Consider the following 26034-nt stretch of genomic DNA (forward strand, 5'->3'; position numbering starts at 1 on the left):
ACAAGATCCAGGAGACTTGGACCCTACGTAAGAGAAGCTTCTAGGAGGCCACGAGGTAGGGGGCGCGCCTACCCCCCCAGAGCGCGCCCTCCACCCTCGTGGGCCCCCTGTTGCTCCACCGACGTACTCCTTCCTCCTATATATACCTACCTACCCCCAAACGATCAGAACAGGAGCCAAAAACCTAATTCCACCGCCGCAACCTTCTGTACCCACGAGATCCCATCTTGGGGCCTGTTCCGGAGCTCCGCCGGAGGGGGCATCCATCACGGAGGGCTTCTACATCAACACCATAGCCTCTCCGATGAAGTGTGAGTAGTTTACCTCAAAACTTCGGGTCCATAGTTAGTAGCTAGATGGCTTCTTCTCTCTTTTTGGATCTCAATACATTGTTCTCCCCCTCTCTCGTGGAGATCTATTCGATGTAATCTTCTCTTTGCGGTGTGTTTGTTGAGACCGATGAATTGTGAGTTTATGATCAAGATTATCTATGAACAATATTTGAATCTTCTCTGAATTCTTTTATGTATGATTGGTTATCTTTGCAAGTCTCTTCGAATTATCAGTTTGGTTTGGCCTACTAGATTGATCTTTCTTGCAATGGGAGAAGTGCTTAGCTTTGGATTCAATTTTGCGGTGTCCTTTCCCAGTGACAGTAGGGGCAGCAAGGCACGTATTGGATTGTTGCCATCGAGGATAAAAAGATGGGGTTTTTATCATATTGCATGAATTTATCCCTCTACATCATGTCATCTTGTTTAAGGCGTTACTCTGTTTCATGAACTTAATACTCTAGATGCATGCTGGATAGCGGTCGATGAGTGGAGTAATAGTAGTAGATGCAGGCAGGAGTCGGTCTACTTGTCTCGGACGTGATGCCTATATACATGATCATACCTAGATATTCTCATAACTATGCTCAGTTCTGTCAATTGCTCAACAGTAATTCGTTCACCCACCGTAAAATACTTATGCTCTTGAGAGAAGCCACTAGTGAAACCTATGGCCCCCGGGTCTATCTTCATCATAACAATCTTCCAACACTTATTTATTTCCTTAGCTTTTTACTTTGCTTTTATTTTACTTTGCATCTTATCATAAAAATACCAAAAATATTATCCTATCATATCTATCAGATCTCACTCTCGTAAGTGACCGTGAAGGGATTGACAACCACTTATCGCGTTGGATGCGAGGATTTATTTGTTTTGTGTAGGTACGAGGGACTCGCGCGTAGCCTCCTACTGGATTGATACCTTGGTTCTCAAAAACTGAGGGAAATACTTACACTACTTTGCTGCATCACCCTTTCCTCTTCAAGGGAAAACCAACGCAGTGCTCAAGAGGTAGCAAGATCCCCCCCCCCCCCCTAAGATTAAGATTTTCGTGTGGCAAGCTATTAGGGGTTGGTTTCCTGCGACTGATCAAATTTGCAAGCGGAATGGGCTTGGTTCTAACCTTGTGCCCTTTGTGCAGCCTTTGAGGACTCGAATCATATATTTTTTGGTTGTGTTCTGGCCAAGTTAGCCTGGTGCTGCATCGGTCTTGGATGGGTGTTTCTTGGGCCCCCAATTCCTTTGTCGAGCTCCGTTCGTTATCGAATGGGCTGCAGGGGCAAAACAAACGCATGTTCAGGGTTGGGTTCTTTGCGCTATATTGGGCGATTTGGACTACTATAAACAAATTTACCATCGAACATGTTTTCACTGACAGACCGGTTGCTTGCTTGTTTAAAATGTGCATCTTCTTGCAGCAGTGGAAATTATTGACTAAGGATATCGATCGGAACGCAATGGAGGTGCTCATTTTCAGAGTTCGGGCTTCTGCTTCTTCTTTGTCTAAGTAAGACAGTGACGCCCAGACACAATTGCCGTTGTGAGACACGTAGGTTGATGTAGGTTGTTAGCATGCACGCCTTCTTTTGGTTTGTTTGTGTTGGCCTGCGTGCCATGAACTATCCAGGCCTGCGTGCCTTTCCTGTTGGTTTTTCGGTACTTTGGGTGCTTCTCTGTCGTTTGTTTGGTTGCGTGTTCTTTTTCAGAATCACATCCTTGCAAAGTCGGGTGTCGTATGCCTTTTCTCTAAAAAAACACACTCAAGTCATAATCCTGCTAGCACAGAACATATATGGCTGCCTTGTGGTAATGGTTTTGCTGTCACACTTGTATAAATAAAGTGGGCATAGACATGACCTTAAGTGAACCATTTTCCAGGGAGCTAAACTATAGATTGTCATCTTTTGAGATCATGGCATTTTAAACCTTGTGCAATAGGTATTTTAAACCGTTTGTGATAACCCAATCTACACAGTTCAAAGGATATTTTGTTTTGAATTTAGATCCCACAAAAAAGCACATGTGGAACATCCTCCCATCCTTGATCCCACAAAAACTTTTTAATATGGACAAAGTGAGGGACATGCATTGCATCACGCGTCATTAGTAGGGACAATCAGAAGTAAACTTTGCAAGGATGTGATTCTGAAAAAGAACACGTAGACTGATTGAGACCAGGAAAGTGTAGACAAACAGTACGCGCGCCCCAAGGACGAACTTACCAATCAAGCTGCTAACCGGAGTGCTCAACACGGCGTGGAAAAAAGGATTACTCCAGCCCACACGATCCCAAGACCCAAGACCCAAGTCTCGTCTGTCCAGCTCAACATCAAAGCTACTGACCAGGGTGCCCAACACCGCGTGGAGAAAAGGATTACTCCAGCCCACACGCTCCCAAGACCCGAGCATCCTCTTCCCAGCCTGGAGAAGAAGGCAACGATGACTCGGGACAGAAGACTTGCGATTTAGACTCGAGTGGTGCTGTGGTGGTGAACCACATGGCCAACTGGTGGCGGGGCTGCCGACCACGGCGAGGAGAAAAGGAGTACTCCAGCCCACACGCTCTCGCGTCTCGTCTACTCCAGTCAATGTCACGAAGAAGCATCTTATGTGCGTCCAAACCATTGTTTTAAGTAGCTGGTTATGTTAAATAGCGACGGTCCTTTCAATAAACTATAGCGGGGCTCTGCTGTCAAAAAAATAAAAGCTATAGCAGGACTATAGTCTGCTATTTAAAAACTTTTTCAAGCAATTATACATGAATTCTATAGCCTATTATTTAACGGCACCCTGCTCAAACGGCTATTGCGGGGTTATAGATAGGCCCGCAATTTAAGAATTTTGGTTCAAACTAGTACATCTTGTCCGGTTGGGCTAATAAACCAAGGACAATTTGCCAAAGCGCTGATGTGAGGGATGAAAAAAAAACATGTATTTTGATCGAGAGAAGGCAATACATCATAGGTTCCCGAAAATATCCATGTAGCCTTTGATTGATGACCTCCACCAGCTATAGCATAATGAATATTTTCGGGAACTGGTTGGTCGAGCAACAAATTGGAGATGGCTGCACGAGCTATATATGTTCTACCGGTTTGGATGGTGGTCTACTATTGAGTCATATAATAATCATATTAGCTGCCAATAGTGCCCTTGTGGGTTTAGTCACTTTGTATAATAACTTGTTCGCCCGCAAAAAACAAAAGTATAATAACTCATTGCTACATAACTTTAACGAAGATGGTTGTGTGCATCATCTGATGCAGAGGCCGAGGGGTTTAACCTTCTTTTTGAAAGAAAAAAACTATAATCAGTACCACAAGCTAGCTAATTCAAACTATGCCAGGTTGCTCCTACTTATCATCACAACAAGCAAAACATATGCTCATTGAGAAAATTTGCATCCTAATCATACCGTTAAATGAAGATTTCCTATGAGATTATCGATTTTTTATCCCACGCGATAAATAGAGTTACAGTCGTCATGATGCCATGCAAAAGTAATTATGTATTTCTACTTCAAAATTTACAGACCTCTACAGATGACTTGTGCATGGGTGTGTTTTTCCATCAGATTTTGGTATCTTTCATGTTTTGTGCACATGTGTTACATCAACATGCAAGTAAATTTTTCTTTTGTAACTTTCAAGTAGGTCTACAGTGCTAAAAAAACTACCTTTTTAGTATCTAGCTAATGTTATAATCGAAGTCCACAAAATTAAGATCATGAAACTTACTCGATCAGGTCAACTCCCATAAGAAGTCAAGTGTAGTGTAGCCTCTTCACCTTCAGCTTTTTTCTCTATTTATAACATCCCTTGTATCCTGGCTAGAGGGTCATGCATGCCACATCTAAGTAGCGCCCCAATTTGTTCCCATGGCCAGGGTATTAGCATTTTTCTGCTTCTTCTCCTTGTCGTGCATATGCTCCCATGCTCGGCTCCCTCCCTCTCCAAGGAGCAGCAATGGCACGGCTGACGAGCTCGCACTCCTCTCTTTCAAGTCCATGCTATCCTCCCGCTTGCTGGATTCATGGAACACGTCAAGCCACTACTGCAGCTGGCCAGGGGTTGCATGCGGCCGTCGTCACCCTGATAGGGTCATCTCGTTGCGGATGGGCTCCTTCAATCTAACAGGGCACATCTCACCATTCTTGGGAAACTTGTCCTTTCTCAGAGAGCTTGACCTCCGCGACAACCAGCTCATCGGGCAGGTACCTCCAGAACTTGGCCGTCTCGGCAGACTTCAATTGCTCAACTTTAGTGCGAATTTTCTCCAAGGCGAGATCCCAACTGAGATTGGTGCCTTGAAGAATCTGTACATCTTGAACCTACAAGAGAATGGATTCTCCGGAGGGATCCCTCATTCTCTGGCAGACTTGCCGTGGCTCGAATTCTTGTTTTTATCCAATAATAGATTATTTGGCGAGATACCGTCATCTCTAGGCAACCTCTCCCTTATGCATCTTGATCTCATGGGTAACAACCTATCGGGACCTATCCCTCCATCTCTGGGAATGATGTCCAGCTTATCATGGCTCAGCTTAGGCTACAATAATCTAAGTGGACCGATTCCGGTGTCTATTTGGAACATTTCCTCTCTGATGGGTCTAAGTGTCGAGCACAATATGCTAGGTGGCACATTGCCTTCAGAGGCATTCAGCTCACTTTCCTATCTCGAGTTTATACTGATGGACAATAATCTCTTTCATGGACGTCTACCAGCCTCAGTAGCGAATGTCACTAACGTGAAACGGCTCCAGTTTGGCCCTAACTTCTTCAGCGGCACTGTACCTGCCGACCTTGGAAGGTTAGGTTATCTCTTGTCCCTTGAGCTCTCAAGCACTTCGCTTGAAGCCAAAGAACCCAACGACTGGGAATTCATAACTGCCTTAACAAATTGCTCCCAGTTACAAAATTTGGAATTAGGTTCCTCCAAGTTTGGGGGTGTCCTTCCTTCTTCAGTTTCTAACCTTTCCACTTCGCTAAAACGTTTAGACCTTCAATCCAACACAATTTCAGGAAACATACCAAAAGATATTGGCAATCTCGCAAACTTAGAATATCTTGTGCTAGATAGTAACTCTTTCAGAGGGACTCTTCCCTCCACCTTTGGGAGGCTCAATAAACTTCAGCTTTTCTCTGTAGAAAACAACAAAATTAGTGGGTCAATCCCATTGACGTTTGGAAATCTTACAGAATTGATCAGTTTAGAACTCCAAGCAAATGCTTTTAGTGGCAATATACCAAGCACGGTAGGAAACCTGACCAAGTTGTTGACACTGAACCTTGCCAGCAACAAATTTTCAGGCCAAATTCCTATTGCGGTATTCAACATCTCCACACTTTCCCTAATTTTGGATCTGTCGTACAACAACTTTGAGGGATCAATACCACAAGAAATAGGGCATCTAAAAAATCTTGTAGAATTCCATGCTGAGTCCAACATGTTATCAGGTGAAATTCCTGTTGGCTTGGGTGAGTGCCAGCTTCTTCAGAATATCTATATCCAAAACAATTTTCTAAATGGTACTATCCCGTCACTCCTTAGTCAACTGAAAGGTCTTCAAAATCTTGACTTCTCGAACAACAATCTTTCAGGTCTGATACCTAGCTTCTTAGGCAACCTTAGCACGCTCTATCAACTAAATCTTTCATTCAATAGCTTTGCCGGCCAAGTGCCAACCTTTGGTGTTTTTGCAAATTCTTCGGCGATCTCAATTGAAAACAATGGCAAACTCTGCGGAGGCATACCTACTCTACATTTGCCTCCTTGTTCATTGGACATACCAAAGAAAAGGCATAGATTTCTTATAATTCCTATTTCCCTTCCTCTCGTTACAACAATTGTCGTACTTGCATTGCTATGCAAGCTCTGCATAGTGCACAAGAAAAGCAAACAAAAGATACCTTCCACAACATCCAGACAAGGCCTCCCAATGATCTCTTATTTGCAGTTGGCAAAAGCAACGGATGGTTTCTCGTCAACAAATTTAATAGGTTCTGGATCATTTGGGTCAGTGTACAAAGGAGTCATAGATGACCAAGCTGAAGAAAGTACAAACCTTGTTGCAGTGAAGGTGTTGAAAGTTCACACTCCTGGGGCACTTAAGAGTTTCATTGCTGAATGTGAAGCACTAAGAAATGTGAGGCACCGAAATCTTGTGAAGATAATTACGGCTTGCTCAAGCAACGATAACAAGGGGAATGACTTCAAAGCTATTGTGTTTGACTTCATGCCAAATGGTAGTTTAGATGTTTGGCTACATCCTTATACAAATGAGCAAACAGAGTGTATGTACCTAGATCTACTTCAAAGAGTGACCATACTACTCGATGTGGCTTATGCATTGGATTATCTCCATTGTCAAGGCCCTGCACCTGTTGTACATTGTGATCTTAAGCCAAGTAACGTGCTCTTGGATGCTGATATGGTAGCCCACGTTGGAGACTTTGGACTTGCTAGGATTCTTGTTGATGAAAGTTCGTTCTGCCAGCACTCAACGAGCTCAATGGGTCTTAGAGGAACAATTGGTTATGCTGCTCCAGGTTAGCCTAACATGTTTGCTTCCCACTTTTTATTTTGCTTGGATTCTCCATCGCTCGCTCTTTCTTTACTGAAAAAAGGATTTTGCAATCAAAAGTTGTGGTGTATTTCTAAAAACATCAGTATAATGTTGCAATGCGGATTTACAATTATTTGCATCCTCAAGGGTCTAATATTTTTTTCCAAATCATCAATCCAGAGTATGGTGCTGGAAATATGGTGTCAACACACGGAGACATTTACAGCTTCGGAATTCTTGTCTTGGAAACTATAACTGCTAAGAGGCCCACTGATAGCAGATTTGGACAAGGATTGGGTCTATGTGAGTATGTCGAGCTGGCCCTACATAATAACAGTGTGATGGGCGTTGTTGACTCAAGGCTGCCTTTGGACCTCAAAAGTGACCATCAGACCATTGATTATCATTCAAATAAGAGAAACGTTGATTGCCTCGTTTCAGTACTTAGACTTGGAATATCTTGCTCTCAGGAATCACCATCGTCTAGAATGCCAACACGGGGTATCATCAAGGAACTGAAGGCCGTCAAAGAATCTTTGTCAACACAATGAAGACTGTGAAAATTAAGTGTGTTATAATGTAATAATTAGAAATATTTTGTGTGGATGATATGTTCATGGATATCATTAAGCTCCTTTTCTGTAGGAGCTGATTGCTACGGTGATATTCCCAACAACTTGTGTTGAAGTAGTAGCCTTCTGGAGTATGTGTCAGAGCACAGGATAGTGGAATACGACGTCTGTTATGTGTAATTAGAATCATAACAGTGACCAGTTCATAAGCCTCGGGTTCATGATGACTTGCTGGTGTTGTAGTGTAGTAGAAGTTTAGTCCCTGATTTACTACTTGTCAGTGATCATTCTCGAAAAACTAACTCCTTGTCAGCAATGGGAAATGTAATTAAGATACTTCGTCAAGAGCTGAGCTAAACATGTTTTACCTTTTGACAGACTGAGATCAACTTTATTTCCTGCGGGAGTCCAACCGATGCTAATTAAGGTCTGAACTCTGAAGCATCCTGCTTCGTCCCATTAAAGACTGAATGTCCATGGTTGAAACAGTTGTCTGCTAGAATGCTACTACTACTATGATCAGATGGAAATTAAGGATTGACTTAATCAAGTGATCATTGTAGTTTCGAGCGCTGGTTAACCATTTATTCTTCTTGTGAGATAACTCGTTTCTGATTTCCGTTGACCTTTTGTGTTTCTCTTTCCACAACCTGTATCTGAACGATTGCAGATAAAGTGCATCTGAGAATGCAGAGCACTGATGTTTGGGAACTTTGTAAAATTAAAATACTTCCTCTGGTAATAATATAGTTCAGCACAAGAAAAATCATTGGAACACCGTGTAATCTTTGTCCATGGTGGATAGTGTTTGGGTAGTCAACTTTCTTTTTGAGAAATCATTTGGGTAATTAACTGAACTGGTGTAATGATCTCATGATGTAAATGGTCACGCCTACAGACTCCACGGCTGCAAGCGCCAATGAATCAAACCGATTAATACTTACGTATAACGCACTCTACTTCACAAATTCAGATCAGATCAGAATACATCAATCACCAACCACGGAATCAAGGCAAGGAGGCAACCGATTCTTGACATGGATTCAGAATGAAGTACGAGACGAGATCACTGTATGCACCTATGTTTGGATGGAGACGCCGCGCTGAAGGGAGTGGGAAAGCCGCGCCGAGCGGGCTCGCCGGAGAGGGAAGCGCGAAGGGAGAGCCGCGCGGACGAGATCTTCGGAGCTCACACCCTCGCGCCAGCGGTCGAATGGGCCGCCGGAGCTCGCTCACCGCCGCAGCATCTCTGCTGGCGGCTGTCGCCTGTCAGGGGACGGACTGCTGGGAAGGAAGGAAGAAGCGAAGAGACTGATCTTGGCCGCACATTTCACATCCTCTCCATTTCCCCCCAGCGATCTACTACTAAGTATTAATTCTCCTCTCCATTTTCTTATATGCACGCGATTTATTATATTTAAAAAGCAAACATGAGTTTTTCTATAGACACACCACGAAGTACACACAGAGAAACGACGAACGTCCGATATAACAGGCTAAATCACATCCAACTGCCCACATTACATGGTGAATTCAACGGTTGAGATGAAATATTCTGCCGGCAGACCCATCCTCGCACGTCATGCCAGACAACCCAACACCCAACGATCGCTACATCCCGAGCAAATTTCGAGCGGTTTCCTTTTTTCCTTGACGGTGATTAACTGATGACCCTGCATGCAAGAAAATCAATTAAAGCTTGAGACATTAACGGAGCTATGCTTGCAGCCCTTCAGTCCAAACATTGCGCAGATCTGTTTCCGATCGCGATGCCACTTTCCACCTGGGGTCCTAGGGTATGGTCGCTCCCGGTCATCGGCAAGCTCCTTGACGTCATAGGCAAGCTGCCGCACAGATCCATAGGGCGCCTCGCCGAACGATACGGCCCGCTGATGACGCGCCGGCTAGGCATGGTCGTCGTGAACGTCGCCTCCTCCGCGACCACGGCCCAGGATCGATGCCGAACACCTGCTGTCCTCCATGCGGCTTCACAGGGACGTGTTGCAGCCGCAGCTGCGGGACTATGTCCTCGGCATGCTCCGCGGCGTCCGGCTTGCCGGTGGAGGCCCGCCATTGTCGGCCACCCGACGTTCGCATCCATGATGGACCTGCAGTGGCGCGTCATGTTGTCGGCCGCCACTGGGGACATGGACGCACGAGGCGTGGCCGCTGGCGAACAACGCTACACATGTACCGGCGGCGCGGAGCCCCTGCCGGTTCGAGATCCACACTGGTCTCTTCACCGCCGTCGCCGTGCACCCTGCTGCCAGTCAGCCCTCCTCCACCACTATCTCCTCGGCAGGCCGCTCCATCCATCGGTGCCTAGAAGGTAGCGACCATGCCATCTTTTTCCCTCTCAATCCTTCTTTTGTGTTGTTTGTGCATGGGACATTCAATGAACACACGAGAGCACGGCGGTCTCTACACGAGAGCACGACGGCGGGTTCAGATAAGTTCTTTCCTCTGTCATGTCCCTCGCTCAATGTGCTCCTCCTGTATTTGCCTGAAATATCTAGGTTCTACGATTGAAAAAAACTAGATCTTCACAATCACTAATTGAGGAGCATTTTTTACAAAAGTCATTCTAACCTCCCTAGGTTGCGACAAATGGTGCAAATGCACTGCGCCACTTGTCATAACCTGGAATTTTTCCCTTGTACATCCGTTTATTTAAAACGTTATATCTTTTAAACAATGCTACCAAATTTCGAACCGTTTTCACCATTTGATTCCTTGCGTCGAGATTTTCAAAACTAGATCTCATGTTGATAGATTTTGACGAGCTTTTTTTTCATGAAAAAACCCGGATAAAAGAATCGAACTGAGAGCATGTTTTTTTCCTTTTCGAAAGAGGCACAGCCGTGCCTTGCACAGAAGCAGGGCCGGATCTAGGCCTATGCGGCCTGGTGCGGCGGCCAGGGGCCCATATCTAAAGGAGGCCCATAATTTTGTATACCCTTATATATATATTACTATACATCTAAAAAAAATAGAAGCCTTGGCCCGGCCGGCCGGCCCAGCAGTCCAGCACGTAGGCGCTCGACGCCTCGACAGGAGCGGAGATCGCGACGGATCGCGAGTCGCGACGAGTCGACTCCTCGAGGCTGGACTGGTCCTCGTATCCAGAGTCCAGACTCCAGCGTCATCGGTCATCTTCGCCGAGTCGCCGATCGGCGATCGCCTCCAGCCTCCGAATCTCCGATCCAGGATTCGATCGCCAGGGCCTGCGCTTGCCTCTGGGCTCTGGCTCCTAAGTCCTATCGCCCCTGTCTCCGACACTCCGAGGCTCCGACAATCGCTCCGGTGTCTCCGAATCTCTGATCGCCCTTCTCTGGTATAGTTAATATGGGGCTTTTTTTCCTATCTTTTTTCTTTAGATGACGCGTATAATAGTAACAGGAGAGCTCAATGTTTAATTCTTTATGTAATGTTGTTGATTACTTCATAATTTTAGGTGATATGGCACCGAAACATAAATCCGGTTGTGCGAAAAGGAATAAAAGAAAAAGGGATCTTGCACTTGCTGAATCACAAAAAGGGGCTCTAAAAATGTATTTTCCGGCAACAAGTAGTGTTGATGTCAATAATGATAATCAAATTGAAGAATCTGAACATGATCAAGATGATGATCATAATTCAAATGTTGATCATGAGGTCAATGAACAGTCCTCGGGCCAGGGTAAGTAATTAAATACCTTCAATTTTTTGCAGAAGTAAGTTAGTAACTAATTATAATTTCTTAAATTTAAATGTAGGTCTTGATGTTAATAAGGACAATACGGAGGAGGAAAATTTGCAGCCTTCACCCGATGCTCCGAATATTGATGAGCAGGTTGATTCTCTGTTATCTCTATACGATCCTAGAACATGGGATAATCTTGACAACGGCAAACGGGATATTCTAATTGAAAAGGGGCCTGTGAGAGAAATGGATCTGGTGTTCCCAAAGGATGATGAGGGTAGACATTTCTCATATTTTCACTACACCAGAAAGTTAGCTAATGAAGAGGTTATGCACAGAGAGTGGTTGGTTTACTCTAAAGAGGTTGACAAAGTTTATTGTTTTTGTTGCAAGTTATTCAAATCAAATCAGAACAGGTTATTGCTAGCATCTGATGGATTGAGGGACTGGAGGCGAATTAGTGCAAGACTCAAAGAACATGAGGTTAGTGTTGAACACTTTACCAACATGAATACATGGAATGAACTAAGGTTGAGGTTAAGCAGAAACAAAACAATTGATGATGAGATGCAGCAGAAGGTTGCAAAGGAAAAAGAGCGTTGGAGACAGGTATTGCTCAGGATAGTTTCTTTAGTGAAGTTTCTTGCAAAACGTAATTTGGGATTTCGAGGAACAAATGAGAAGCTGTTTGAACATAATAATGGCAATTTTTTGGGCTCAGTTGAAATGATTGCTGAATTTGGGCTCAGTTGAGAATTTTGGGCTCAGTTGAAGTGAGAAATGCCCGGAGAAGCTTTTTTATGAAGCATTGACGCATTATTGTCATTGGACTCATTGGAATTATTTTTTATTTAAGGTAATCAAATTCGCGGCAAATACTACTTGTTATATTTTAAGACTACAATGTGTGGTTTGATATTACGTTTACTATTTTATAAGCAAAACTACATACATATATGTTTATTTTTTAGATATGTGTACATATACATTAGACTTAGGGCTCATACCATTTACTTGGGGCCAAGGGCCCCGCCCAATATAGATCCGGCCCTGCACAGAAGCAAACCTGTGCCTCTCATGGAAGAAAAACTATGTTATTTTTTGTTTCCGAGAGGCACGACTGTGCCCCTCGCGGAAGGTAAAAAAATAAAACATGTTTTGTCCCAATTGCGAGAGGCACGGCCGTGCCTCGCAAGGAAGCAAAAAAACGCGTTCTTTTGCAAAAAACAAATTTCGAAAAAAAGTTGTGTCCAAAAGCTAAGAAAGACCGGTAAAACACCGAAAAAAATCATTTAAAAGCCGAAAACACGTGCGGAAAAATAAAGAAAAAACAAAAATCGAAGAAAGCGCCCAGAGCACGACACATGACGACGGAGCACGCTCTCAGCCCATAGATCTCATAGTACAGTCGTTCGTGGGACTACCAGTTCAGCTAGGCAACGTTAATACCACAAAGCAGCGCTAAAACGTTAAGAACACCTTGAGACTCCGGAGAGCGGACGTCCTGAACGCAGCTATCCAGCCGCACGTCCAGGCGAGGTGATTCACAGATTAAACTCTGTTGAAATGCAAAAAGGAGACATACACCGGTCCATACTTGTAAATACAGTGTTAGAACAGACGCAAAAGGACCAGGCGTGCAGGGCTGTCTCTTTTTTACGACGGTTGCGTGTGGAAGCTGCTGTCCTGACACGCTATTGATGTGCTTTTCGACCGCGCGGCCACTGGCAAGGACGGAGGTGGGGGCGGCGTGCGCCATGGGAGTCTCGGACCGGCACGCTGCCGGGGCGGCAGTGGAAGGACGGAGTCGGCAGCATGTGCGGTGGAGGCAGGGGCGCCATGGACGTCGTCGCTTCCTTGCGGAATAACATGCCGGTTGCAGCTGAGGGCGCCATGGCGGGCGGCGGAACAGCGGTGGCTGTGACCAAAGGGAGCTACTCGCGGGGCCGTGGCTCGGGCACAACCATGGCAGCGGCGGGCGGCGGAGCTGGCATGGCCGCTGCCGGAGGGGGCCATGCGCGGGCTTCATCCGCCCCCAAACGACATCGAGGCGGCCAACTGCAGGGGGGCGGAGAGAGCGCGCAACGCGGATAACGGATCTAATCGACCTTGGACGGCGCGGGGATGTCCGGGGCTGGGAGATCAGGCCGGCGGCGGCTTCTTGTTTACCTGGCGGGGGCGCTGCCACGGGAGCTCCTACGCGAGCGCAAGAGCACGCGCTTTCTCTGGTCTGACGTTCTGGTCGGTCCGTACGGTCGTATTCGTCCTCGCGTCTGGAGTGCGTACTGCGTACCTTTCTTGTGTCAGGTCGTTCTGTCAGTCGTGGTCCATCGAATACACATATACTCCACAAACGATAGGCAACGTTTGGCTATACTCTAACTAGCGTGCTTCCCTGGTTCGAATCGCGAAGTCGCTGGCGCCGTAGATGCCGTGCGTGCAGATGCCACTGCGTCCAGCACTGCACTTCTCGAACACCTTTCACCAGAGACCAAAATATTTTTTAAATTTCCAACGCATTTTAAAAAAAACATGAATGTTTTATGAAACCGGATCACCTTTAAAATTTGTTACCAAATTAAAAGAAGAAAAACTCCAAAATTCCAACGCGAACAATTTTTTAGAAACAGGAACATTTTTAAAAAATCCAATACGAACATTTTTTTAAATTGGCATACCATTTTTCCATCTCCTAAATAAGTTTGAAAACACTAATATGTTTTGAAATTGCTGAAAAAGTGGAACAGTTTTTCAAACTCCCAATATAAAATGGAGACAGGAACATTTCTTAAAAATTGGAAACAATTTTTAAAAGAGAAATATTTTTCGAAATATTGAACAAAAATATTGTGAACATTTTAAACAAACATTAATGAACAATTTTTAAAATTCCTGAACAATATTTAAAATTGTGAAGATTTTTCGAATTTATGTACAACAAATGAAAAACAAAACGAAGGCTTTTTGAGATTTTGTACATTTTTAAAATTCGGAACATTTTTTGGAAACTTGAGTTTTTATTGAAATTTCTGAAAAAAAATTTGGAAAAGGGCAACATTTTTTCAAGCTCCCCCAACAAAATTGAAGAGGCGAACATTTATATAAATTTGCTAACAATTTTTACAACAGAAACATTTTTTCGAAATCATGAAAGAGAAGTTGTGAAATTTAAAGAACAGAAATTATGTAAGTTGTTTAAAAACACAATTTTTTTGAAGTTCGTAAACAATATTTGAACATTTTTCGAATTTTGAACCAAAATGGAAAAATGAGAAGATTTTTTGAGATTTGGTACATTTTAAAAATGTGGAACATTTTTTGGAAGCTTGATTTTTTATTTAAATTTCTGAACAATTTTGGGAAATGGGCTACATTTTTTCAAGCTCCCAAAAAAGATTTGAAGACAAGAACATCTTTTCAAATTTGCAAACAATTTTTACAACGGAAACCTTTTTTAAGAAAAAGGTATTTGAAATTTAATAAAAAAACAATTTTTGAAATGTACGAACAATTTTTGAAATTATTGAACAATATTTGAAAAATTCGGACATGTAGATATGACAGCATTGTTCTTTATAAAATGGCGAGGGTGCCAAAAAACTGCTCTCTGTCAAGGTCTGTTTTCACAAACAACATCTTCTCACCAGCGTATTCCCAAGTCCCCTTGGTTGCAAAAACAATCTCTTCACTAATACCAACCTACTTACCGAACAGAAACGTTTCGTAAACGAATCATCCTTCATCCCTGCCATGGGATCTACTACCATACGTGGAAGTAGGATATCATTCCTAAGGATGTAGAGCACCAGCTCAGACATGTAGACACTCCTAAGGTGATAATGCAGAGGCCGTTGAACCGACATCACTGTCCTCGGATTATCAGAGCAAAATCTATCATGATACATCTGCACGTGTATATCTGTTAATTTCATATGCGTTTTTATTCGAAGGGAGAGAACAAGCAGAAGAATACCATAATTAAGACTGTCCATTACATGCAATTCTAGTTCTTCTATAAAACCATGAGGATGTGACGGAACTCGACTTTGTCAAGGTGTTTCCTCGCAAACTCCCTGGCCGGCCGCAATTCCTCCTTGGTAAAACTAGGTCGAGCGAACTCCTGGCTACTATTGGCCTTGCTGACCGAATAGAATTGGCCAGTATATGGATATCCACAGTACATCCATATCACTGGATCTACCACCATACGCTCGAGTACAGTACAATTTCGAAGGATGTAGAGCACCAACTCAACAATCCCCACCAGATCACAAAATCCAGTTACGTGGACACTTTTGAGATGGCGATGCAGAGGCCCTGGCAGATCAGTCAATATCCTTACAGTTGCAGGAACTTCATCAGATTTATAAGATGATATCTGCACACATATACCCAACCATCAATTAATTTCAACATAAATTTTCTTTTGACCAAGCAGATCAAACATCAAAATAGATAAAATTACGATGATGATCAACGATTGAATCACTTACATGTAGTTCCAATTCTTCTAAGAGAGGAGCTAATTCCAAGAGGTTGACAAACCTTGTGACCCAGCCAGTATCCTCTGGAGTGTCTATGATATCAATGTTAAGGTTCAGATACCTCAGATGGAGGAAGGCGGTGTGGGTTTTACTGAACTTTTGCTCCTGGAACAGAACAGAAAAAATGCACAACCGCAATGAAATCAGTATGAGATCCACTGAGGTGGCAAGTCAATAGCTACAAATGCACCCCAAATATATATATGGTGACGGGATTATTATTTTCAAAGAAGTCACATAACAAACCTCGTCTTCAACAAGCACATGTACAAAGAGTTTATGCACATAAGGAAGCGCAGCTGGAAGCTCGGCCAGGACGTAATCTAAAGCATCCTCACACCAGTTGTATCTAATGTTCTTGAACACAAAGGTTGCTTCTAACAACTTCGAAGATTCAATGAGGACAATTTGCGCCGGGCAGTCATCGAACTGAAATGTGGTAAGGTTCGGAGCACGCAACTGTATCGTTCCCACCGGACACTCGCGCACACTCAGGTGCTGCAACAGGCAGAGCTCCTGACATATACTAAAACTTGACAAGGGGCAGTCCTCCAGTCTTAAACTCTCGAGAAGAGCACAACTTAGCAACAAACATTGGAGATCGTCTGCATCAATGGACACCATATGTAAGCTGAGTTTCTTCAAGTTTGTGATACCAGAGAAACTAGGAGGCAGCTTTAACCAGACATTGGCCATATGAAGAGACTTGACACAAGAGCCATTCGGGCCACTGAGTTTGCACAGCGGGACAACGTACTTGTCATCTTCATACACACTCAATCCAATGAGATCAAGACCAATGTGCTTGGCCATTGACTCGGTGGAAAAGTTAATCCATCTATCGATGTGATGCATGTGATGCCTAGTGAGACCAAATTCGACAACGAACTTATCCACTGTACTAGTTGTCGTGGTGGAACTAGACCAAAACGGGCGCAACACATTATCCACTCTGGTGATGAACTCGGCAGCCGTGGATTCCCGATCAATATAGTATATGATTTTATTGCTGCCAAATAAGGTGTCTTTAGTGAACACCAGATCCGGGTGGGGGGGTGGCATAAACCTAGTCGCCACCATTCGCGGGATAGTGCGCTCATTCTCAGGGCTTGCTTGAGTGATAACCGTGACAATATGTCGCGTAGAACGTCCTGTAAACATGAGCAGTAAGTCAAGCAGCGGTAGTAGTTAAATTCAATAGTCAAGCTTGTTAAGGTAGTTATTTAGCAGAGTAGGTAATTTGTATGAATAAAGTTTGCTGATACTTACAACGGGTAGAAAGTGAAGCTCCACTGTCACCTTTGATCTCACCATCCTACTGTTGGAAGCATCGCTCTTGTTTCTTATATAGTGCTCTTGACTGCTTGGTTTGTCCATTGGGCCGAGCAGACTAATGGCGAAGGATCGATCACATCAAGCTATAGATTAAAAACGATGCGCAGGAAAAACTTTGGTATGCCTCGTATTTTTCTTTAGTTCTTCTCTTGTTTTCTCAGCTTACAATCTCACGCAGAGGCTGTGCATATATATATATATGCATAGATAACCGACCAAACACAAACCCACCGGTAGAGGAATTTTTAATACAACCCAGACACATGCTGCTGCTAACCCCCGTACGTACAAGCGCAAATACTAATCTTAGCCGGACTCAAACTAATACCGTTGTAAACCAGAAGCGCACTAGGACACGGACAAACCTAATAGCCACGTAATGCAACTCGTTTTTGCGACCCAGCTCCTCCTAATAAACTAGCACTAACTCAACTGTATTAAAGAAGCCGAACGCTAAGCGTCGGCTGGGTGAAGACAGCCGGCCGATCTACCGCCTGAGTCATCCACAACCTTTGCAACAAGCACCATGATGCATTTGCTTGCTTTGCAACAGAAACTTGTTGCAATGGTTGAACCGTTCTATTGTTAGAATAAATCCGAGGCATACCGTCGATCATCCGCGGACCAAGCAATCACACGAGCACGACACTGAGATTTGTTAACGAGGTTCATCGATATGGCTACATCCCCAGGGCCTGACTATGAGTGCTCCTCCCCATGACACCGCTACAATACTGCACCCGGTTGCCCTGGATGCTGGCACATGCCGCCGGCTTCCCTTGCGTTCCGGTGCTATTATGTTGACATAGGTTACATCGTGTGTCTACCCACGCTATATATGAGAGGCCTAGGATACAAGTGTCCTACTAGGACACGACTCCATATCCTATCTAAACACAATACAACTACAAGTCCAACTGTAACCTACCTTGTACACAATATTCAACACAACTCCAACAAACTCCACCTTGGCGAATATTCTCCATCACCTTGAATTCGTCAATGCGTCAAACTTCCATGTACATTGGACTTGAGCTTATCCAATGAATACCGCTGCTACTCCAAAGACTTCATGTGACTCCACCTGCAACTTGTAGTCCCTCATTTTCTTGACCACAGTCAACACTCGAGCCAAATTAAGTTCCTCTTTACTCTAGTCTGTGCTCCCAACTTCCAGAGTATCAGTCCAACGCCATCACACACCGATCACTGACCTGCGTGAAAGTGAACAACTCACATATTGGGTGTCACACATAAGAGTTACCTGAACTCAACATCACCGCTCTTCCTTGACCGCCTGTCTGAAAACTTGAAGGAATTTCATCATTGCTTGTAGTCATCCCGAGTCATATTCGCAGTTGTTTCACCACATGTATGACCACCAGAGCCCTGGCCCGTCTCCATGTCCCGTGTGTACCGCACACCTCGCCGCTATTACTGCGTCAAGCCTCCGCTGTCCTAGTTGAGTCTCAAGGGTCGCGGGTTCACACCACTCAAACCCCACTGCAGAGTACCCTCGGTCATCGCTGACCGATGACGAGTTTCACGCTTCAATCAGACCACTGGGCTCCAGTCCGAACTACGTGTCACTCGCTTTTCTCTCCCTTGCTGAATAGACTTCGATTCCCTGGATCCTTACACCGTAGCCCCTCAATCCAGCTCCACCTTCAACATGACTCCATGGTAGATGATCATTCCACCCTTGCGCCCCATCGACTTCAAGCTCCGTGTATACACCACCTTGAATCAATCCCGCGCCATAGTCTTGTCGAAGCCGCACAAGCCTCGGGCATGTGCCACGTGTTTCCATGCCCAGAAGCCGGTCGCCATCAGCATCACGCTCCTAATGTCGTCGTCGCCGATCCCATCACCGTCTTCTGTATCAACCAACTCACGTCATTCCGTCAGACTGTCCAGTCCAACCCAGCCGAACTTGTTCGACTGCAATCATGCTCCACCCTGCACCATGACCACTTGCACATCCGTGCATGTCTCGGACGCTCTGTGTTTGCATGATCCTCATGATGTGCTTGTCCGCGCGCCTCCGCAGCCTATCCACGTGTTCCAAGCCATCTCAACAAACCGACCCAGAAAAACTTCCATGCAAACTGCATAATTTTTTTTCTTTTTTCCCGTCACTATTTGTTGTTGCTTCTCCATGCACCTCGTAGCAGAAAATAGATCAAACTTGACCCAACCAAACTGCTCCTGTGCACATACGTAGTCCTGGTTGCTTCCTCTGGCTCCATTTTTATGAAAAAAGTATACATAACCCCCTAAAGTGTCATGTTTCGGCCACATCGCCCCGTCACCTCTAAAACAAGATTCTTAATCCCTTGAAGTTTTTAAAACCGGACAAAACACCCCCTAAGCCTGTTTTAAGCGGTTTCTGTGGGCGGTATTGTCTATCCGGCAGTCAAAGACCAGTCATTGTCTATCCGGCAGTCAAAGACCAGTCATTGTCTATCCGGCAGTTAAAGACCAGTCAATGGCTATGCTTAGCCATGGACGCGACACAGGGCGCCGTGGAGTCGTTCGGCTCACCAGCCAAGGGCCGGCCTCGAGAGTACGCGCCCTCCAGGAGCCCCAGTACAGGGACCGGTTGCAGAAGCAGGTGCAGTTAGAAATCCTCGACGAGTGGCTCCTGATGATGCTGGTCGCATCTTCGCCGGCGAGTGCGCGGTCGGGGGCGAGGTGCACCACGGCGACCTTCACCAACTCCGATCCCAGATCTGGCTGCGGGGCAAGGCCGAGAGGACCATGTCCTGCAGCAGTTGCGCTTGCCACGGCGTCAAACTCCAGCGCTGGTGCGACACGCTGGTTCTCGTGTGTATTTCCAGCCGAATCGATCGAATCGATCAGCTTTCATATACGTGTGCGTCTAGCTGGTTGAATTGATCAGCTAGCTAGTTCATGCAAGTGAATTCTCCAGGCAACCAAAGCCAACTTTGGGTACGTACGTACATACGGATAACAGCACCTGCCTGTTAGGCGGCAGTTCCTATATGGCGCCTACCCCGCCGGCTAGCATCGTAGCGCATACCCCCCTTCACGGGCGCTACTGTTTCATGGGCCGGCCCATTTCGGGGTTTCCCACACAACCGGTTTTGGGAAGGTTCCAGAACCTTCCCTGAACCGGTTTTTCTCTGTGTTTTTTCTTTCTTTTCTTTTTATCTTTTGTATTATCCATTTTTCATCTTTTTTCTGTTTTCTTTTTTTTCCTTTTTTCTGTTTTTATTTTTATTCTTGTTTTTTCAATTTATGAAAATCTTCTAAATTCGCATTTTTACGTGAATTGTTTTTCAAAGATGAACATTTTTTTTGGAAATCATGGTTTTGTTTTGACAAATTTTTAAACATTCTCTTAAATCATGTACATTCTTTTCAAACCATGAACATGTTTTTATAACTCATGAACATTTTTTCAAAATCGTGAATATTTTTAGAACAATATGAACATTTTCTTAAATGATGAATATGTTTTCAAATCGTGAACATTGTTTTTAGAAATCATGAACATTTTTTGGAATCATTAACAATTTTTAAATTTAAGACTATTTTTTTGAAATCATGGACATTTTTTCAAAGATGATTTTTTTTTGTAAGTCATGGTTTTGTTTTGACAAATTTGTTAACATTCTCTAAAATCACGTACATTTTTTTGTAACCATGAACATTTTTAATTAACTCACAAACATTTTGTCAAAATCGTGAACATTTTCTAGAACTTTATGAACATTCTCTTAAATGATGAACATGTTTTCAAAATTGTGAACATTTTGTAAAACTTTATGAACATTCTCTTAAATGATGAACATGTTTTCAAATTCATGAACATTTTTTAAAACCCATGAATAATTTTTAAATTTAATACAATTTTATTAAATCTTGAACATTTTTTATAAAGTCTTGAATTTTTTTTGAATTCACGAACAATTTATAAAATCATGAACATTTTTTGAATCATGAACTTTTTTAAAATTATAGACAACTTTTTGACATCTCGAACATTTTTTACAAATTCGTGAACATTTTTCAATTTCCCGAACCTTTTTTGAAATCATGAACAATTTTTACAATTTTTATGAACATTTTTTAATTTCACAAACATTTTTTGGAATCATGAACATTTTTTAAATTTGTGAACAGATTTTACCAAATTCATGAACAGTTTTTAAATTATCGAGCATCTTTTTTCAGTCATGATCTTTTTTTGAAATCATGATTATTTTATTCAAAATTACCAACTTTTCTGAAATTTATGACCTTTTGATATCCCGAATTATTGAAAAAAAAAAGAAAAGAAGAAAAGGAAAAAAAGGAAAAGGAAACATCCGCACACAAAAAAAGGCGGCGTCCCGGCCACACATGGGCCGGCCCAGAAGGGGAGCGGGGGTTGCACGCCCGCTTCCTTCGCAGCGCGTGCTGCGCCGTATAGAAAAGCCAAAGAAAAGCAATTCAAAAGAATGAACCCGAGAAGGAAACAAAGAAAAACCAAAAAAACTGACAAAATAAACAAAGAAAAATGAAGAAAAACAAACAAAGACAGTTAAAAAACCAAGAAGGAACCCAAAAAAGAAAGCAGGGAGTAAAAAGAAAAAGTCAGTAAAAACTATGAAATAAACCAAGAAAACTGGTAAAAACATAGAAAAACAGAAAACCCAAAAAAAATTTAGTGAAGAAACAAAAGAAACCCAAAAGAAAATGCAAAAAAAGAAAAATCGGACGAACCAGTACGTCCATAGAGCGAGTGAGTGATCTTATGCTAGAGAGCAAGCAAGCCACCTAAACTACTGGCCCGGCCTGAAATGCGTGCGCCATCAGGCGAGAGGAATGCTGTACTCGCTATAAGCGAGATATAGTATTCTGCATCTCACGTTCTGGTTATCTTTCTAGTGCCTGGGTCGTGAGCCATCTCGGTGGGCTTCCTAGAGGAGGGCTCATCTCAAATTAAGCGGTCCCATGTCAGCCAATCTCTGTAATGTCTGGTTTTTGCTTCTCAATTTGGCTTTGTAGAGATGGTTCGTTCTTTCCCTGAGAACCAACAACCACATCAGAAATCAATAAGCAGAGAAGAGGAATGGAAGATGGGGGACAAGAGAGAAAGATGTCGCAATGGAAAATAGAACTGCCATATATGAATAGGACGGGATAAGCTTTGAAGCATGGCCTCACTGGAAAGACAAGGCAGAACGCAGATGTAGACTGGTTGCCCCACCATCCTCTTGAACCGCGAAATCAAAGCTATTCCTGTTAATGGAAGAAAGGCTAATTTCATTTGATCCGATCCGCCTATGCCAGTTCAAGTCTGGTGAGTCGCTATCATCTATATCCCTAACTTTTTTCTATTAACTCATCTTGTCCGTAATGATAGTTTGGAGATACGTCTCTGACTCATCTATAATTTTGTATGCTATTATCATACCACTTTTATATGATATTGGCATCAATTTGTATTATTTTTCTAGACTAACCTATTAATCTAGTGCCTAGTGTCAGTTATTGTTTTTTGGTTTCACAGAAAACCAATATCTAGGAAGGTCAAAATACCCCGGTGATTTAATACGATTTTCCCGAAATATATGTGATTTTTGGGCGAACGAATCAATGCAAGAAGGTGCCCGAGGGCCCCATGCAGTCAGGTGGTGCGGCCACCCCCTAGCTGCACCATGGGCCTGTGTGGGGTCTGTGGATGTTTGTTGGAGCCTTTCTTTCACGGCAACAAAGATAATTTTATGGAGAAAGAAAATCCCTCAAAATTACAGCCGATCGGAGTTACAGATCTCCAGCTATTTAAGAAGTGGTGTTCCACCTGAAACAGTAAGAAAAACAGAGAGAGAACCAATGAAGAGTTCCAATCTCGTAAGGGCTCCCGCCCCTCCAGGCTCCATGGAGGCCAAGGACCAGATGGGAGTGTTGGGGAATGAAGCATGTGAAAGAACATGCGGTGCCCCAATGTTTGGTTTTGGTAATTGATGACAATCCCTATGGACTAATGGTTGCCTTGAGTTATATTTGAAGGATTTGTCCATAGGCATTTCTTGAAGTCCATGTGTTGGTTTCAAGGAGTTTATGTGGTGACCAAGGTGTTATTAAGGAATTATCCAAAGATTGGTCATGTGAGAGTAGAACTTATTGCAAGCATGTCTTGAAGAAGAAGATTCTGTGATCATTCATGTTTACCTTCAAGACATCATCCAAATGAAGAGAGTTGGAAAGAGTCAAGGTTGATCAAGACTAAGTCAAGAGTGAATCAAGTTGATCAACACACAAAGCGCACAAGATGTACCGAGAGGGATCAAGCGATCCCATGGTGTGGTAAGCATTGTCAATTACGCTTTGTGTACTAACCCATGATCTTCGTGAGAGTTCTTTGTGGGGTTAGGTTGCGGTGTGCAAGTTCAAGTGAAGCATCATGAAGAGATCAAATGCTTGAAGCTTGCCGTCCATTGTGGCGACAATGGACTTGTGAAGATGTTGCGGTGCGCAAGTTCAAGTGAAGCATCATGACGAGATCAAATGCTTGAAGCTTGCCGTCCATTGTGGTGACAATGGACTTGTGAAGATGTGCGGAAGAGTGGCTCACCCATAGTGGAGTATGGGGGAGCAATCAACTAGTCTTCATCGAGCCAACACAACCAAGAAAGGTGGTCCAACTTGAGGGAGTCAAGATCGTCATCATCTAGCTCAAGTGGACCATGTGCAAGGCAAAGGTTTGCTCTTGATAGGTTTTCTATTTTACCGGTCTCATGATGGTAGTTGGGAGACCGGGTTATAGGATCGATTGCCGTACTATCAAGGGGGGCTCTCGATGAGTAGCTTGATCGTATCGTTCATAGAGAGCTCAAACCATTGCATCCTTGCATCATCTTTGTTGGTTCTTGTTTGGTTCTTCTCTTTGTGAGTTTTGGAGCTTATGGTCATCTTGTTGACAAGCTCGAGTTCATCGAAAACGGAGTTCACTCGCATCTTCTATGATGTTTTCGATGTTGGAGGTTATGTCGGTTCTTCTCGATTGGAGGTTTCACTCCTCTATTTTTTGGCATACCTCCCCTGCCTCTTCTTACTATAACCAGTCACTGTTTTGATGCTACTCGTCTTTCTCAATCCAACAAGCTTGAGTTTGCTCAATTCGGAGCTCATATGCAGAAGTTATGGCAGTTTTGGTTTTCTAGCGGTAGTACCGCGGCCAGAGCGGCAGTACCGCTTATCACCCCAAGCGGTAGTACCGCTGTCCAAAGCGGTAGTACCGCCTATGGCCATAAGCGGTAGTACGGCTATGGTTCCGCGCTGGTACCGCCTCGATTTTGGGTCTTGCATTTTTCGTGTCGAGTTTTGCAGTAGTTGCACGGCAGTAAGGCATGGCAGTTCCACCTATAAGCGGTAGTACCGCCCTGATGGGCGGTAGTACCACCTATAAGCGGTAGTACCACTCCGGTCGGGCGGTAGTACCGCTACTGCATTTTTGGTCCCGTGTTCTGCTCCTCCAGCGGTAGTACCGCTGGGGTGCGCGGTAGTACCGCTTATATGCGGTACTACCGCCCCAAGGTTCATGTTTGGTTGCTCCTTTTTCCTGCTTCTTCCGCCAGAGCGGTAGTACCGCTCGTGGAGCGGTAGTACCGCTCGTGGAGCGGTAGTACCGCTCATGTGCGGGCTGAGCACATAACGGTTGGATTTTTCCCCTTCTATAAAAGGGGGTCTTCTTCCCCAATGAACCTTATCTCTTGAGCTCTTGTTCTTCCCCCATTGTTGACCTTCTTCGAGCTTGCTAACTCTCAATCCCTCCATGGATTCTTGCTAGTTTTTGAGGGAAAAGAGAGAGGAGATCTAGATCCACATTTCCACCAATCACTTTCTCCTCTATGTGAGGGGAACCCCTTGGATCTAGATCTTGGAGTTCTTGGTGTTCTCCTTCTTGTTCTTCCTCTCATTTTCTTCCCTAGCATTAGTTGCTTCGGTGGGATTTGAGAGAGAAGGGCTTGGGCACTCCGTGTGCCCTTGCCATTGCATTTGGTGCATCGGTTTGAGTTCTCCACGGTGATACGTGGAAGTTACAAGTTGAGAAGCTTATTACTCTTGGGTGCTTGGTGCCCTTGAGCTTGTTCCTCTTGGGTGCTTGGGCGCCCTAGACGGTTGGTGGTGTTCGGAGCTCAATCATTGTGGTGTAAAGCTCCGGGCAAGCGTCGGGGTCTCCAATTAGGTTGTGGAGATCGCCCCGAGCAATTTGACGGGTACCGGTGACCGCCCCCAAGGGTTGCCAAAGTGTATGGGTTCGGTGACCGCCCCCAAGGGTTGCCATTTGTACGGGTTCGGTGACCGCCCTCAAGGGTCCCTTAGTGGAATCACGGCATCTTGCATTGTGCGAGGGCGTGAGGAGATTACGGTGGCCCTAGTGGCTTCTTAGGGAGCATTGTGCCTCCACACCGCTCCAAACGGAGATTAGCATCCGCAAGGGTGTGAACTTCGGGATACATCGTCGTCTCCGCGTGCCTCGGTTATCTCTTACCCGAACCCTTTACTTATGCACTTTACTTTGTGATAGCCATATTGTTTCTTGTCATATATCTTGCTATCACTTAGTTGTTTATCTTACTTAGCATAAGTTGTTGGTGCACATAGGTGAGCCTAGTTGTTGTAGGTTTTGTGCTTGTCAAATTAACCGCTAGGTTTATTCCGCATTTGTTCAAGCCTAAACCGTAATTATTTTAAAGCGTCTATTCACCCCCCCTCTAGGCGACATCCACGATCTTTCAGCATGAAAATCAAAAAAAATCTACGAACACCCAAAATCTATCTTGGAGAAGCATAGCGACGAGAGGGGAGAGTGTGTCTATGTACACTCGTAGACCGAAAGCATAAGCGTATATAACGCGGTTGATGTAGTCGTACTCTTTGCGATCCAATCACGATCCAACCGATATAGTGCCGAACGGATGGCACCTCCGAGTTTAGCACACGTGCGGCTCGATGACGTCTCCTCCTCCTTGATCCAGCAAGAGAA

The 26034-nt window shown here is 44.2% G+C and overlaps 2 protein-coding genes across 2 annotated transcripts; one reads left to right on the forward strand and one right to left on the reverse strand.

Moving 5' to 3' along the window:
• The first annotated feature begins 3909 nt into the window (after nt 1–3909).
• Nucleotides 3910–7568, forward strand: LOC123055343 (receptor kinase-like protein Xa21). Its single transcript, XM_044479340.1, has 2 exons — nt 3910–6883; nt 7081–7568. Exons 1-2 carry the CDS (start codon nt 4213–4215, stop codon nt 7449–7451), a joined length of 3042 nt encoding a protein of 1013 aa, XP_044335275.1. The 5' UTR covers nt 3910–4212; the 3' UTR covers nt 7452–7568.
• A 5968-nt stretch (nt 7569–13536) lies between these two features.
• Nucleotides 13537–17310, reverse strand: LOC123056167 (uncharacterized). The gene is made up of 6 exons (XM_044479871.1): nt 16968–17310; nt 15945–16849; nt 15648–15803; nt 15176–15532; nt 14862–15059; nt 13537–13632 (listed from the first exon to the last, which is right to left on the reverse strand). Exons 2-6 carry the CDS (start codon nt 16776–16778, stop codon nt 13537–13539), a joined length of 1641 nt encoding a protein of 546 aa, XP_044335806.1. The 5' UTR covers nt 16779–16849; nt 16968–17310.
• Nucleotides 17311–26034: the final 8724 nt, after the last annotated feature.

Source organism: Triticum aestivum, chromosome 2D, assembly GCF_018294505.1.
Source record: "Triticum aestivum cultivar Chinese Spring chromosome 2D, IWGSC CS RefSeq v2.1, whole genome shotgun sequence".
Lineage (NCBI taxonomy): Eukaryota > Viridiplantae > Streptophyta > Magnoliopsida > Poales > Poaceae > Triticum > Triticum aestivum.

Excerpts from the sequence above, each read along its gene's own strand:
- LOC123055343 (XM_044479340.1), top strand. The coding sequence starts at position 4,213 with ATGGCCAGGGTATTAGCATTTTTCTGCTTCTTCTCCTTGTCGTGCATA. Across the intron at positions 6,884-7,080 it reads AATTGGTTATGCTGCTCCAG|AGTATGGTGCTGGAAATATG; the intron begins GTTAGCCTAACA and ends TCATCAATCCAG.
- LOC123056167 (XM_044479871.1), bottom strand. The coding sequence starts at position 16,778 with ATGGTGGCGACTAGGTTTATGCCACCCCCCCACCCGGATCTGGTGTTC. Across the intron at positions 15,804-15,944 it reads ATGTGCTTGTTGAAGACGAG|GAGCAAAAGTTCAGTAAAAC; the intron begins GTTTGTTATGTG and ends GTTCTGTTCCAG. Across the intron at positions 13,633-14,861 it reads TTACGAAACGTTTCTGTTCG|GTGTTCGAGAAGTGCAGTGC; the intron begins GTAAGTAGGTTG and ends CTCTGGTGAAAG.